At 42.9% G+C, this 14,092-nt stretch overlaps 1 protein-coding gene across 1 annotated transcript in view; it reads right to left on the bottom strand.

Annotated features, from left to right (window-relative positions):
- Window positions 1-2,343: 2,343 nt before the first annotated feature.
- Window positions 2,344-14,092, bottom strand: part of sptbn5 (spectrin, beta, non-erythrocytic 5) — a gene marked incomplete at its 5' end in the record, with an annotated part of 81,477 nt that continues 69,728 nt past the window's right edge. Inside the window, 14 exons of the mRNA XM_080414292.1 lie at window positions 2,344-3,168; window positions 3,494-3,690; window positions 4,329-4,442; window positions 4,895-4,986; window positions 5,583-5,666; window positions 5,950-6,018; window positions 6,305-7,336; window positions 7,489-7,596; window positions 8,126-8,302; window positions 8,966-9,155; window positions 9,505-9,722; window positions 10,754-10,909; window positions 12,008-12,187; window positions 13,358-13,562. Coding sequence (XP_080270418.1) covers window positions 2,990-3,168; window positions 3,494-3,690; window positions 4,329-4,442; window positions 4,895-4,986; window positions 5,583-5,666; window positions 5,950-6,018; window positions 6,305-7,336; window positions 7,489-7,596; window positions 8,126-8,302; window positions 8,966-9,155; window positions 9,505-9,722; window positions 10,754-10,909; window positions 12,008-12,187; window positions 13,358-13,562 — 3,001 coding nt within the window. The 3' untranslated portion in view covers window positions 2,344-2,989. The remainder of the gene's footprint in view (window positions 3,169-3,493; window positions 3,691-4,328; window positions 4,443-4,894; window positions 4,987-5,582; window positions 5,667-5,949; window positions 6,019-6,304; window positions 7,337-7,488; window positions 7,597-8,125; window positions 8,303-8,965; window positions 9,156-9,504; window positions 9,723-10,753; window positions 10,910-12,007; window positions 12,188-13,357; window positions 13,563-14,092) is intronic.

Raw genomic sequence — 14,092 nt, 5'->3', positions numbered from 1 at the left:
AGATACAGGCCTTGCACAGAAGGTTCTGAGTTCAAAAAGTCAAGACAGAGGCTCACGCGGAGACATCAAATTTCTCTTTTGAGTCTTGGGACTCAAGGTCCACAATTTAAAAATTCCACCTTACTGTGGACATGCATACTTGAGATTTTTACTTTGAAATAATTTGTAGTTTTTGAAATATTTGACTTCAAGTGCCCAATGCATTGTGCAATGGCAATGGCCGTTTAAAGGAGAAAGAAGTTTTCATACTCTATCCTATGAAGAGATTTTGGCACCTCGAAAAAGCATTTTTCATACTACATTTTTCAAAACTGCTAATTTCCATCCGTAGTCCCCAAATATAACCTCAAACATTAGGGTGAAAAACCTGGTGGCGCAGGAGTAAAGGAGAGGACTCTTAACCTGGAGGTTCAGGGTTTGAATTTGTGTCCCCGTAAGTCTTTACTTTTGGTCTTTTTAAGGCGAAGAGCACGAAGACAGCCCAATACCCTCTTTTAGCTTCGTAGGAGAGAGAGGAGCATTGGAGGCAGCCCACCTCCCTCTTCATGCCCTCTTTTAGCTCTGGTAGGAGAGGGAGGAGCATGGAGGAAGCCCAATTCCAGGGGGAGGGGCTTAATAAATTTACATAGTCATGAATCCAACATATTAATAGAAAAGATGTGTAAACAAACAAACAAAAACATTAATTTACACAACACTGATAGTGCTATGTCTATGAAGCTATTTACAGTATGAAATTTATGAAAAAGTTTAATATGCAACACAAATGTATACAATATGCAGAGGGGGTCCCTGCTTCATCTCTATCGCAGAAAAGGGGTCCTTGGCCTGAAAAACATTGAAGACCCCTGAGCTATAGTATGTGATGTCGAACCACATATATTAGAGACATAGCCATAGCCTGCCCTACAGTAACACAAAGATGAGTATCCTCAGCATAAACTGAAAGATATACTGGAATAATTGTAAAATAGTTGAGATTGTGTATTGTGGTGTTGAGTTGTGTGTTAGTTGAATGTTGTGTTGTGTTGAATTGAATTTAGGTGTTGTGTTGTGTTGTGTTGTGGTGCAGTGAGGTTGTGCGTTAGCTGTATGGTCTGGTGTTGAGTTGTGTGTTAGTTGTATGGTGTGATGTTGGGCACTAGTTGTATGTTGTGATGTTGAGTTGTATTTTTCAGCCAAACGTGAATTTACGCATGAGCAAACAATACATTTATTTTTATTCTATTCTAGAAATATGAAATGGTAAAAGAAGAAAGAACAACTTTTGCAACTTTTACAACTTAGTTTATTGAATGTTTAGGGCGCGCTCCCACCAAGAGTTGGCTGGCCGCTGTTAAACGCAGGTTGTGCGCGGCCACAGTTTTTTGCAGCCAGCGGATTCTAAAAAACGGGAGTGTCGCGCCTGTCACTCACTTTCAGGACCCTCCCCGCAGCCCGCACCGCCTGTGCCTGCTGCCTTGAGCACCATGTTGCTTCCGGAGTCTTGAGACAGTCCGCCTTCCACTCACCCGATTGGACAGAGGGATAAAATCGGCTCCTGCCTCCAGCAGTTTTATGCTTAGTCGCGGAGAGCAGATAAACGCAAGGTCTGCGCGACAAGCGGAAAAATCTGCTCTTGCGTGAATCAACGCATTTGCATTGACAATGCATTGGCAGATTCTGCAAACAGCGGCCAGCCAACTCTTGGTGGGAGCGCGCCCTTAGTGTGATTATTTCAAATATAATGTATAAATAAATGTTCAAACTGCGTTTTATTTGAGAGAAGATTTGTGATACAAAAAAAAATCCTATTTCTTCAAATTGTTTCCCACAGAGCTGCGAGGCAATCTGTTTAATCAGATCCACTGAAATCTACAGTGTGAAAGTGACATTTTAAATCAGTGTTACATGCTCAATAAATGCCTTGGCTTAAATGTATCCATGTCAACAAAAATAAGATCATGATATACCAGGATATCAGCTCATTATATTCCACCAAGAAGGAACACAACAAGCTATGGAGGTCCTCATTAAACATTACTATAATAATAAATACAGCTATTTCCATGTTTTCAAATTAAGGCACAACCTGAATCTCATTGAAAGCAGCATGAGGAGATTAGTGATTAGAAACATGATTCAATCAATTTGCTTTTCAACACATGACAACATGACGCAGATGGAGCCAAAGCCTCACAGCCAGAGCCCATGGCTATGTGTGGGTCCTTGGTATGGAAAGGTTTCGGAACCCCTGGTATAACTGATGACAATGTTGTTTTCTGATAACACTCGGTCAGCAGAATTGGCTGTAAGAGGGTTTATAATATTGGCGGATTTGTGTAATTATGTGAGGAATAAATGAACTGTTTTTCTTTATTCGTGTCCTTACAGACCCTAGCCCTGGGGACTCACAGTAGTGCTGTGATTATATGAAAAATAAATCTTTTTTTAATGAGCAAAATGCCCCCAGGGATTAAAGGGGGGGAAAAAATCTCACGCCTGAATTGTTTTAGGCCAAGTCCCAACAATTTGTGAAATGCTGTGAAAGGCTTGCGCTCTTTTAGCACAATAAGTAAAATTATGTTTTGGTATTATCATTCTACACACATGTTCCTGCTGTTCTGCATACAGCCAACTAGTTGAAGAAATTGCAGATTGAGGCTTTAATCTTTGCTTTTATGAAATACACGAGACCATTGGGGGTTTATGGAAGATGGTTCTTCTGAACATGTTTGCTAGTCTGACCATTTCAAATACTCCATAATCTTAAAATGAAATATCTATTATTAATATTGGGGCTTGACTTTACCAGCCAAATGGTGCAGAGCAGCTGTGTTACAAGCCAAGAGAAAGACATGCTGGCCTCTCTGGGATTCAAAAGATCAGTCTGAGAACTTCAATTCATGTGCCCCTTTAAAGTAAATGGATCTTAGAGGGTACATCTACTACAAAATGGCTGCAGACAGGATTCACGGCATCGTCAAGGGAATTGAGCACTTTCGGGGCGTTACTTCTTAGAGGAGAATAACTTCCTTAAGACGTTCCTCTTGGACCTGTCCTTGGTGGTGAGGTCGTCGGCTCCATGGGGGGGCATGCCCGGTTGGGAGACATCATGGTCGGTGGGGGGAGGCGGGGGTGGTGTTTGAGGGTGCAGGCTCCGTGGAAGACTTCTAGACCCCTGGACCCCTTCAGCAATGGTCCAAAATGCACAAAATTAATCAAGAAATCAGAATGATCCAACATTTGGGAATATCATTTATAGAAAATATATATCTACAAACTCACAGCATGTCACTTCGTGTGCCGCGCTGCAAGCTTGTACATCTGCTATTTTTGAACATTTTTGAAACATTTTGAAAGTGTAAGTGAAAAAATGTATGAACACAAATCTTCTCTTCTGGGGGTCCCAAACATTTTCAGATGAGGGGTCCGCTTTAGAAGGCATTTGTAGAATCTGCCTCAGGTCTTAATGGATTAAAGGTTTAAAACCGAGCGAGCCTCAGTGACTTACCTGTGTGCCTTGCCCCTTCTACCCCCTCAGGGTAGCGGTGGAGGTTGTAGTAGGTATGGGGGGGTTTGGGAGGCGGTTCTCTCTCTGTAGATGTCGGTCTCTGCTGTCCGTCAGCCCTGTCCAAAGGTTTGGTCAAAACAGGATCTTCCACCACCTCAGATAGCTTCTCGGAGCTCAGGTTGACTGATGACGCTCTACTAAAGAACAGAGATGACCAGCTGAAAGGGTTTCTACAGACAGACATATTGTATAGGGTGGCTGTTGGGTGGAAACCTTGTATGTCCAAAACCGTTCCTGTTTTATAATCATTTTAATGATAATAAAATCGCGAGCCGTTGTGAGCTTGTAGATTTGCTATTTTCACTACTTTTGTGTGACACTCACGTATGATGAAGTAGTAGGGCATGACGATATGTTTGATGGGCAGCCATCATGTTCACTGCAGTAATGCCTGATTTAAAATGTCATCCAGGAAAGAGGTTTTGACTTTTGCCTTCGGTACTGTATACTTGTATACGTACCAAAAAAATTATAATCGTGAAATGTACAATATTGTAAATTTGTAAATTTCAGAAATTTATTTATTTTCCTAGATCATGTACCTGAACTGTTTCTTAACTTTTGTAGGTGAACTATTTTCTGTTTGTTGTATCTGTTGTACGTTGCTGTGTATGATGGGAGTGTATTTGGGAGTGACAGACCCCAGTGACAGACCCCAGGAAGAATAGCTATGCTTAGGCAAGTGCTAAAGGGGATCCATAATAAAGTAAAAGTAAAGTAAAGGCTGTGTGGAAAAGAGTAACAAAGTGTTGTGTGTCCTCATCAGTTCAGTTACCCAGAGTCGTCAGAGTCTGTACTGTTCTGGGAACAGCTCTGCAGCTCTCCAACCCAGCTCAGCTGTAGGTCTCTGTTGGGAGCGGCAAACAGGTACTGGCTTCCATCCTCCAGACTGAAGGTTGACAGGAGAATAGTAGATTCATAATCATATATCAGTAAAACATGTTTCTCCTTGTTGTCCTAAGCAGTGGTTCCCAAACATTTTAGCTCAAGACCCAAAGGAGAAATCAGACGCTTACCCGGGGCCCAAGCTAGTGAAAATAGCAGATGTGAGCTTGTAGAGCCGCTATTTTCAATACTTCTTAAAAGTTGTTTTTTAAATGTATTTATGGAAATATAACTTTTATTTATGAAATACTTTTGAAAAATGTTGGAATAGTTTTTAATTGATGAAAAGTTGTGATTATTTTTGAATAAACTTTAATCTTTTGACATGTGTTTTTTAAATGTAGGAAACGAAAAGAGGGGGATATTTACTCGCGACCCATAAAAGTTGTTCCGTGAGTTGCGACCCAGTCATAGGTCCCGACCCACTGTTTGGAAAGAGCGGTCCTTAAGACTTACATCAGCTTGAATGTGTGGTCCTTCCTGCGGTAGTATGGGTTCTCCCTACACACTGCTCCCAGCATGCTGATTGGAGGCCATCTAGAGGTCTTCTGTGGTATTATATTTCAACACACATTTTCATTCATTCACGAGAATCCGTTAGAAAATGGATCATAAAACAACTAAATGCAAGTCACTTGCTGAAGTCTAGTCCGGAAGTTTTTATGGATCAAATCCATAAAAACAACAATGAAACAACAATGAAAAAGGGAAATATATTAGTATTTAAAGGTAGGGTAAGTGATATTCTTATGTTAAAATAAGTGTTAAATACTGTAGCTCTATAGCTATTCCTCATAGCACTCATTGCTATAGATTGACAGGGGTCTCCTTGTCTCTGCAGCTCTTTGGTAAACAGAAAACTAATTTTCAGGTCAGGATACCAACTTTATCCAATCAGGATAGAGAACTCACACAGGATACAGGATAAACAAGTGAAATTGGAAGTGATGACACAAAGAAATAAGCAGACAAAATTGGAACGGTAAAAAAAAAATGCAACCCACCTGAAAATGTATTTTCTGTTCATTAAAGAGCTGGAGAGATGTTACTGAACAAACACTCGCAGAATAGAGTGCTTGAACAAAAACCTTTTGAATTCACCAAAAAATGTCACTTACCCTACCTTTAACTCATGTGTCCATACCTCTTTTGCAGCCTGTCTGTCTCTGTACAGACTGAGTGTCTCTCTCTCCAGAACCGTATAAACCGTCTCCCAGTGCTCCGCCCCCTGACAAAACACACTGATTACCTGATTACCTACATTGCTGAAAAATATCACAAAAGAATGAATAGCTCTATTTCCATATTGGGTGGGAATGCAATTCATTTGGTTAGCTTTAATTTCCCTCATAACGAATAATATTAATAATTCATGATATCGAGTGACAACTCAATATTATTGAGGGAGAACAAAGTATTGTGTTGAACTTGTCTCTCCATGATGTGATGTCTGTGTTATGTGTCAGTACTGTTTCTGTTGTTCAGACAGACAGGCAGGCAGGGTCTCTCACCTTGTTTCCTCCCTGTTTGAGTTTGATCTCCAACATCCCATCCATCCTGACTGCCAGGCCTGCCCTCTCCTACACACACACACACACACACACACACACACACACACACACACACACACACACACACACACACACACACACACACACACACACACACACACACACACACACACACACACACACACACACACACACACACACACACACACACACACACAGGCTTTTGCATTGGCCATTTTTCTTCACTCAGATGTTAAAATGACAATGACAACAAAAGCAATAAGTTACATATTTTGTTCTGATGAGACATCTCACCTCAGAATCATAAACAAAGACTACTGCATATGTTTCTTACATCAGAGAGACTGGTGGTGTCCTCTGGAATCTCCTCCAACTTCCTCTGAAGCCCTGGAGGGGGTGGGGAAGGCTCAGGGGACAGCTCCTCATCCAGCATTGTGATTGGTGGTGATGAAGAATCAGGAAGATCAGGCCCGTTCCTGATTGGTGGGTTGGTAAGACGTCCCCTCATTGGAGGTGTCGGTGATTCGGGGGGAGTTGAAAGGCTTTCTGTGATTGGTGGCGGCGGAGGCGCAGTGGGAGCGACAAGCTTTCTGATTGGTGGAGGTGAATCCGGGGAGCCATAGAGCTTCTCTGACTGGCTAAGTGGTTGAGAGGGGGTGGGATCTGAGGGAAGTGCCAACTTCTGATCTTTGAAGGAGACTTTGGGCTTCGGAGCAACTCGGGGTTTGGCTTTAGGGCTTACGTCTTCATCGGGAGAGGAAGAGGAGGGTACAGGAGAAGGTTTGGAGGAGCAGGGTGAGGGTGGAGGGGAGGAGGTAGGTTTAGTTGGTAAGCGGGACGTTGAAGTGTGACTCCTCCAGACGGCCACATCAGGATCTTGTGACTCCTCCTCCCACCTCAGCTTCCTCTCTCTGACAGAGCCCACGTCAGCAGAGAGAGACGGGCTAGGAGGTGGACTAGGGGAGGTGACGAGATGGGTAGCGACTACCTGTCTCTCTGCTCTCCCGGGGGCCTGTCTTTCTCTCTCTCCGTTCACTTGTCTGCCTGTTCTGAGTGAGTCCACCTGTCTGTCTCCCCGTTTGTCTAGCTGTCTGTCTCCTTGGGCATTTATGTCCATCTGTCTGTCTGTTCTGGCCTGTTGTTCTACTTGTCTCTCTTTTGGTCTGTCAACCCATCTGTCTGCTCTAAGCTGTCTGTCTGTCCTGTCTGTCTGCCTGCCGCTGCTGACTCGCCGGACTATGGCGCTGGGGGAGGTGGAAGTGACACGGGAAGTCTTGGGGTCTGATGGCTTCCTCTTCAGGGAGGAGACACGGACCACCGCAGCTTCGCGCTCCTTGTTTCCACGGAGACCAAGTCTCTTTTCCCGCTGGGATAAAAACAGAATAACAAATTATATCAAAAACATTCATGCAAGGAACTTATTTGGTATCTGGTGAGAAACGGTTAACAACTGTCGAATGACTTCTGAAGTACACTACTGGACTGTGTTGTCTTACTTTTGAGGTGGAAGTATCCTACCTGTGTGATCTTCTGTTGTAATGCTGCAAAGCGGTCATTCTGGGCTTGGATCATAGCCTCTAGGTCCTCCTGCTTCTTCATCAACTCCATAACATCAGACACAGAATCCTGTAGAAACCGCAACACAGAACAACATTAGAACAGAATCCCACTGAACCAATTTGACGTCAGCAGTTACAGACCTGCCCGTGTTGTTTTAGATCCAAGGACCCCAAAATCAATTATGTACTTGGCCGCATCTGAAAACATTTTGTGCCAGGGACCCCCATACTAGTTACATACATACAATTAGCAGATCTACAAGCTCTCAATGCATCGCAATGCGATGGCTTGACAACCCCCAAAAATAATCATATTTGAACTGGGGACGAGTTGAGGCATTACATTTAGTTTGACTCGGTTCCACAGATAAATATTGTGAAAATAGCCGAACTACAAGCTCACAACGCCTTGCACTGCGAGGCGTTGTGAGCTTGTAGATCAGCTATTTTCACAATGTTTGCCTCTTTCTAATATTTGACAATTTGGCCAATTTGTTAATAAAACGGTCTTAAGTCATTAAATTGTAACTTTAGAAATGTGCAGATGGGATCCCGACCCCCAGTCTGGGAACCACCGGTCTAGACTAGAGACCCACCCCATAGTCCTCAGCTTTCAGTGTGTTCTCATAGGAGCTGAGCCAGCGCTCTGCCTGCTCCAGCTCTCTCCTCAGCATCATGATCTCCATCTCCTCCTCATACACCACCCTGGTCTCCCCCCACACCTCCTCCACCCGCTCCTGCAACTCCTCCAACTCACACACACGCTCTTCCACCTACAGCGGAAGAGAAGGAGGAAGAGAGAGAGGTCACAGTAAATGTCACATTTTAACTGTAATTTACTAAATTGTGTCACTATATCTGTTTTCTAAATGTCCAGGTACTTATATTCTTTTAAATATTTGAAAAAAAGTTTGGCAGGAATGTATATACCATGCGTCATAGTCAATGGCAGAACACTTGTATGTTTCTTTAGGTACCTGATAAACTAACTAGACAAAGTAGCATTAGTCTAGTTCTGGTTCAGAGTTCTGGTTGCGGAACACCTTTTAAAAGGGATATTTCACTTTCAAACATGTTTGGGGTAATCTTAACGTCGACTTATGTTTAAAAAATATATATATAATTTCCCCCCCCCCAAAAAAATCTTAGAAAACACAGTTTCCTCATGCATTAGAAGGACAATATCAGTCACCAGAACAAAGGACGAGTGTTTTCAATGAATCTAACATGGTTAAATGGATTTTGAAGTTACAATGGGTTTGTAAAGGAAGGGGGCTTGTCTGTTAAAATGAATATCAAATATCTAAATACTGAATCAAGCAACTTCAAAACTGTCTGGGGTGCTCACGAAAGGCAGAGTAGACGTTAGAATGCCCCAAAACATGTTTGAAAGTGAAATATCCCTTTACGTAGTGCATGTTTGTGAGACATCTCACCTCTTGGCTCATGAAGTTGCCCTCCAGCACCAGCCGACGCCCTTCATCTTTCACAGCCTGTGATTTGTGTAGCTGTCTCTCAATCTGCAGGTGGTACTCGTCGTGCTTTTTGATTAGCTGCTCCAGGTCTGTCCCCTCCCCTCCTAGCCCCTCCCCTCTCACCAGAGACAGCATCTCTCTCAGCCAGGACCTGAGACACAGAGACGGACAGATGTCAGTCGATAGATGTCACCCAAGAGAGTGCAGAGTCGAGTTAAGTAGAACCAGCCCGCTCCGCACTGGTACAGGTATTTCACAAACATAATATAATTAATCTATACATTCACATAATCTGTGTGTGTGTCTGTCTGTCTGTGTGTCTGTGTGAATGTCTGTCCTGGGCAAACTCGGGCACTGTGTCCCAAATGATACACATTTTCAAACTTGGCGTCTGTCCCAAATGATAATATAATATAATATAATATAATATAATATAATATAATATAATATAATATAATATAATATAATATAATATAATATAATATGTAAAGAGAACCTACATGAGTTCAGTCCAGCGGGTCAGATATCTGTGTACAGCCTCAGCCTGGCCCAGTCTCTCCCGGCGCTGGGAAGTCTTGTCCTGGAGGTTTTCCCACAAAGCATCCACCTCCTCCAGCCTCCCAGTCACAGCAGCTCTGGCCTGGGGCTGCCGTCTGCCCAGTGCCCTGCCCTCCTCTCTGCTCCTGGACACCTCCTCTGACAGCACAGCCAGATCCCTCTGGACGCGCACACACACACACACACACACACACACACACACACACACACACACACACACACACACACACACACACACACACACACACACACACACACACACACACACACACATCATATCATTTTTGTTGATATTATATTGCTTAGATTGATGCAATGTTCTTGGTTTACCTATCCTAGATTACTGAGGCACTACTCTGTCTCTCTGTATTTGATGTATGTGTTTACCTTGTAAATCTGGATTAAGAGCATCTTCTAAATGCCTAAATTGTAATTGTAGTTGTAAATTGGCATATTCTATTTCCATAATTCCTTTAAGGGCCTGGTTTAGTAGGCCTATATTATAGACCTAATAATCCAGGATCTTTCCTATTTCCATATGGCCCATAGAGGTCAACTAAAGCTTTTTTCCTACCTCCTGACCCCTGTCAAGGTCTACCAAACCACAGTGTTTCCTTTTTTTTTTTTTTTCTTAAATTTTTATCCCACGATTTTGTAACCCTATTTTTTACACCCAGTGTCAATTGTCTATGTAATCCTGGGCACTACCTTCCCTCTGCCAACCTAGGGAGGCCAGGGCCGAGCTCATGCCTCCTTCAATGCATGAGAGCCAACTGACCTTCTTGTCACCTGACAGGGGAGAGGTTCCCTGGTTGGACGTAGCGCGTGGAAGGAACACGTTATTCCAACCAGTTCCTTTCCCCTCCATCAGGCGCCCCGGCTGGCCAGGGGGAGGCAGTATAGTGACCAGGATTACTGCATGTTTTTGTGAGGGTACCTACCCTAGGAGACACAGGGAGAACATGCAAACTCCACACAGAAAGGACCTTTCGCCAACCCCACCTAGGGTATGGGCACTGATGACGCGGAGGAGAGAACACGCCCCCAGCGCCCACAGCGTCCCCTGCGGGAATCGAACCCAGGACCTTCTAGCTGTGAGGCGACAGCGCTACCGACTGCGCCACCGTGCCCCAACCACAGTGTTTCCTAGCTCCACATGCCCAGAGAGGGCTACTTAACCTGGGTGTATACCTCCAGGGCTTCATGTTGTCTAAGCAGGGTCTGGACAGAGAGCAGATCATGGTCCAGGTCTTCAGAGTCCAGGCCAGCCTCCTTCTCAGTCATTCTGCTCTTCAGCTCATCCATGTCATGGTTGAACTGGTGAACCTCCCTGGCTGAGCTGAGGTTCTGACACGCAGGAAACATTTTATTTTATTTTTACATTTAACAGAACTGAATGATGATGAATGCATGGTTTATTTTGGGTCTTTGTTTACAACAAACCAAAACACACTTGTGTGGATTTACAACAAGAAAATCATCATCATAAATGTACATATCCAACCAACTCAAACACAAAATCCAAATTCAATGACCCAAAAAAGCAATAGGCTGAAGCACAATGCTTACTTTTTGCCTATCCTTTACTATCCATAAAAAAAACATAATATCTGCTGTAAGATAAAGAGAAAAAAGAAAGAAAATAATTTACTCAAAATGTTAAGCTTTTTTAAATCTGCCCTGAGATCTACACATTTAAACTCATCACTAAGGCTATTTTCCATAGTTTAACACCCAGGCCAAAACTGGAACACATCTAGCTTTTACATTAGTTATTGCTTTTAAAAACACATAATCCTCTTAAATTATACTTTCCTTCTCTTGATTTAAAAAGACGTTGAATACAAACTGGAAGCCTTTTACTCTTAACACAAATAAAAAAAAATATAAATCGTAATAGCACCTCTTTCCAGTTGTACTGTATATGAAGCTCAAAACGTTTGTTTAATTGTGATTTTGTTAGCACGGGTTGATTTTAAAGGTTATTTTAAGACATTTCTGTTTTAATTAAACAGAAACATTTAGCAGAGAGGAGGTATGGCATGCAACACAGGTATTGAGGCAGGAATAAAACCCAAGATGTTTCGAACATTGGATCGCTTAACTGGTTGAACTGCCAGGAAACCCAGGTCACATTTTAGCCCATTAAAACCGGGAAAGCATCTGTGTAATTTTAGATTTTGTTTGCGTTGGCTATTAAAAAATAGCAGATGTACAAGCTCACAGCGTGTCACTTCGTGCCGCGCTGCGAGCTTGCACATCTGCTATTTTTGAAAACATTTAGAAAAATCTTGAAAGTGTGAGAACTAACTGATTTAGAAGGCATTTGTAGAGTCGGCCTCAGGTCTTAATGGGTTCAAATGTACAGTAGGACTTATCTTGTGCGAATAGTGTACTGTATGTAGCTAGTTCATCTTATTGGAGGATTCACTGGGTTCTCCTAACCTGTTGTCGGCTCTTGATGGTCTGGTTTATCTCATCCCACAGTGAGCTGAGATCCAGCAGCTTCCTCTGGACCTCCGGCCTCTGCTGAACAGACCGTCCCATCTGCTGCGCCGACGCTAGGCGGCTCTGACCTAAACCACGCACCTCACACACCACCACCTCCTGCTTCTTCTGAAGAACCTGGAGACAAAGGAATTACACTGCGTTAGCACTGTTAACGGGTCCAGGACACGTCAGCGTGATGAAATCTTCTCGGGAAACTTGGTTGTTTCAGTAGCCGTTGTGGACACATGAAGGAGAGTAAGAACTCACTTACACAGCATAAAAGCAATAAAATACATGATAGAAGAGAAAAGCAGCAAATCTCAAACTTTCGATAATTGCTGAGTTCATAGTGAAAATATACATCTATACTATTGGGGCGCTCGGGTGGCGCAGTGGTAAAGTCACTGCCCACCACCACGGAGGTTGTGGGTTCAAATCCACCGTGGTGCATCAGGCTTTTGTCGAGCGTCTACACGAACACAATTGGCCCGTGTTCGGGGGAGGGTGATATCGGTCATTGCACGTACTCCTACGGGCTGGGGCGGCACCCGTCAGTGGGGAGTGTTGGGCGGGAGGAGTAGGGCGAAGGCTCTACGTCCTCCTGGTGGGGGCTCCTCACTGGCAGTAGGATACGACAGCAGTGACAACACAGAAATGTGTGTGGGGAGGAATTAATTGGCATAACGACTACATTGGGGAGAAAAAGGGGTAAAAAATGAAATTTTTTAGAGAGAGAAAAAAATAAGAAAATATACATCTATTATGTGTCTATGTGAACTTGTTTTAAAGTCTTGTCTGTCCTTGTTAATATGTCAGTCTGTAATGCAGGATGTTCAAAATGAGTTTATAAACTTGGGCAATTAGGTGGTGCAGGGCTATAGTTCCTGCCTACCACTGCGGAGACTAGAGGTTTGAATCCTGTGTTTGGCAGGAATTCTGCATCTGTATTAAAATCCTTATAAACTCTTAAAGTCGTTACACACCAGGAACAATGCGAATAAACCATACGAAAATGTGATAATTTCACGTCAAAGTTTTATTTTATTTTGGTATGCCTCTTTCATACAGGCTGATGATTTAATTTGTGCTGACCTTGTTTAGAAAAAATCGCTTAATCGCCTCGTTATAATCGCACTCACTCATAACATAAACAGCAGTTTAAATTAATGTGAATTAATCACACGAAATAATCGCTCCCGGTGTGTATGGGTTTTAAGAATAAATCATAAATTATGACTGTTGGAGTGACATTACTGTACGTCATGTGACTAAAACATTGTGGTTCTCATCCCAGTTCTAGTTTACCTCCACATCCTCCAAATCCTGCCCATAATCCTCCGACTCTGCCAAGCTCTTCCTGGACGTCAGCCATGCTTGTAGTTCTTTAGCTTCTCTCTGGAAGGTGTATAGGCTGATCTGTTCCGCCAGGGCAGCGCGTCGAGAGGAAGACAGTTGCAGGAGAGTCTCATAGTGCTCCAGTACCTCAGGCAGAGACTGGCTCACCAGGTGGCTGAGAGACAGACAGGTAGGAAGACAGGAAAAGAAACAGAAATAGAGATTCTAGGATCAACTGACATCCACAGTTATGCTTCTCATTTGCTTCAATGAGTACAGGCATCACATTTCTGTGGAGGATTCTGGGAAGACAAGTGTAAAAAAAGGCACTGGTGTCCAAAGTAGAGCTCTTAACTTTCTGCACCTTTCAGATGTCTGGATCAAATGTTGACAAATGAAATAGCAGGCAAACAAATAACAATGAACTCCCCATTTTAAATGATTTGTCATGGACAGATTGAAATTGGGAGCTGCATGGAAGGTATTGGCAGAAATTGTTGGTTTGGATGGCAGGTGAAGAGAGATAATGTTTGACTAATGGAAGCTAACGGCAACATGAATTTGATATCGCATCATTATTCATTTGTAATTTTTTCAATAGAATGGCTGATTGTCTCAAATGAGTTGTTTTATGCTTAATAAAATTGCGTATCTGTATTTGTTATGTCTTAATCTTAAAAGCTGATGCACAGGCCTTACATTAAA

Source organism: Gymnoscopelus braueri (genome assembly GCF_963280865.1).
Source record: "Gymnoscopelus braueri genome assembly, chromosome: 19".
Lineage (NCBI taxonomy): Eukaryota > Metazoa > Chordata > Actinopteri > Myctophiformes > Myctophidae > Gymnoscopelus > Gymnoscopelus braueri.
This window is presented reverse-complemented; position numbering and strand designations above follow the sequence as displayed.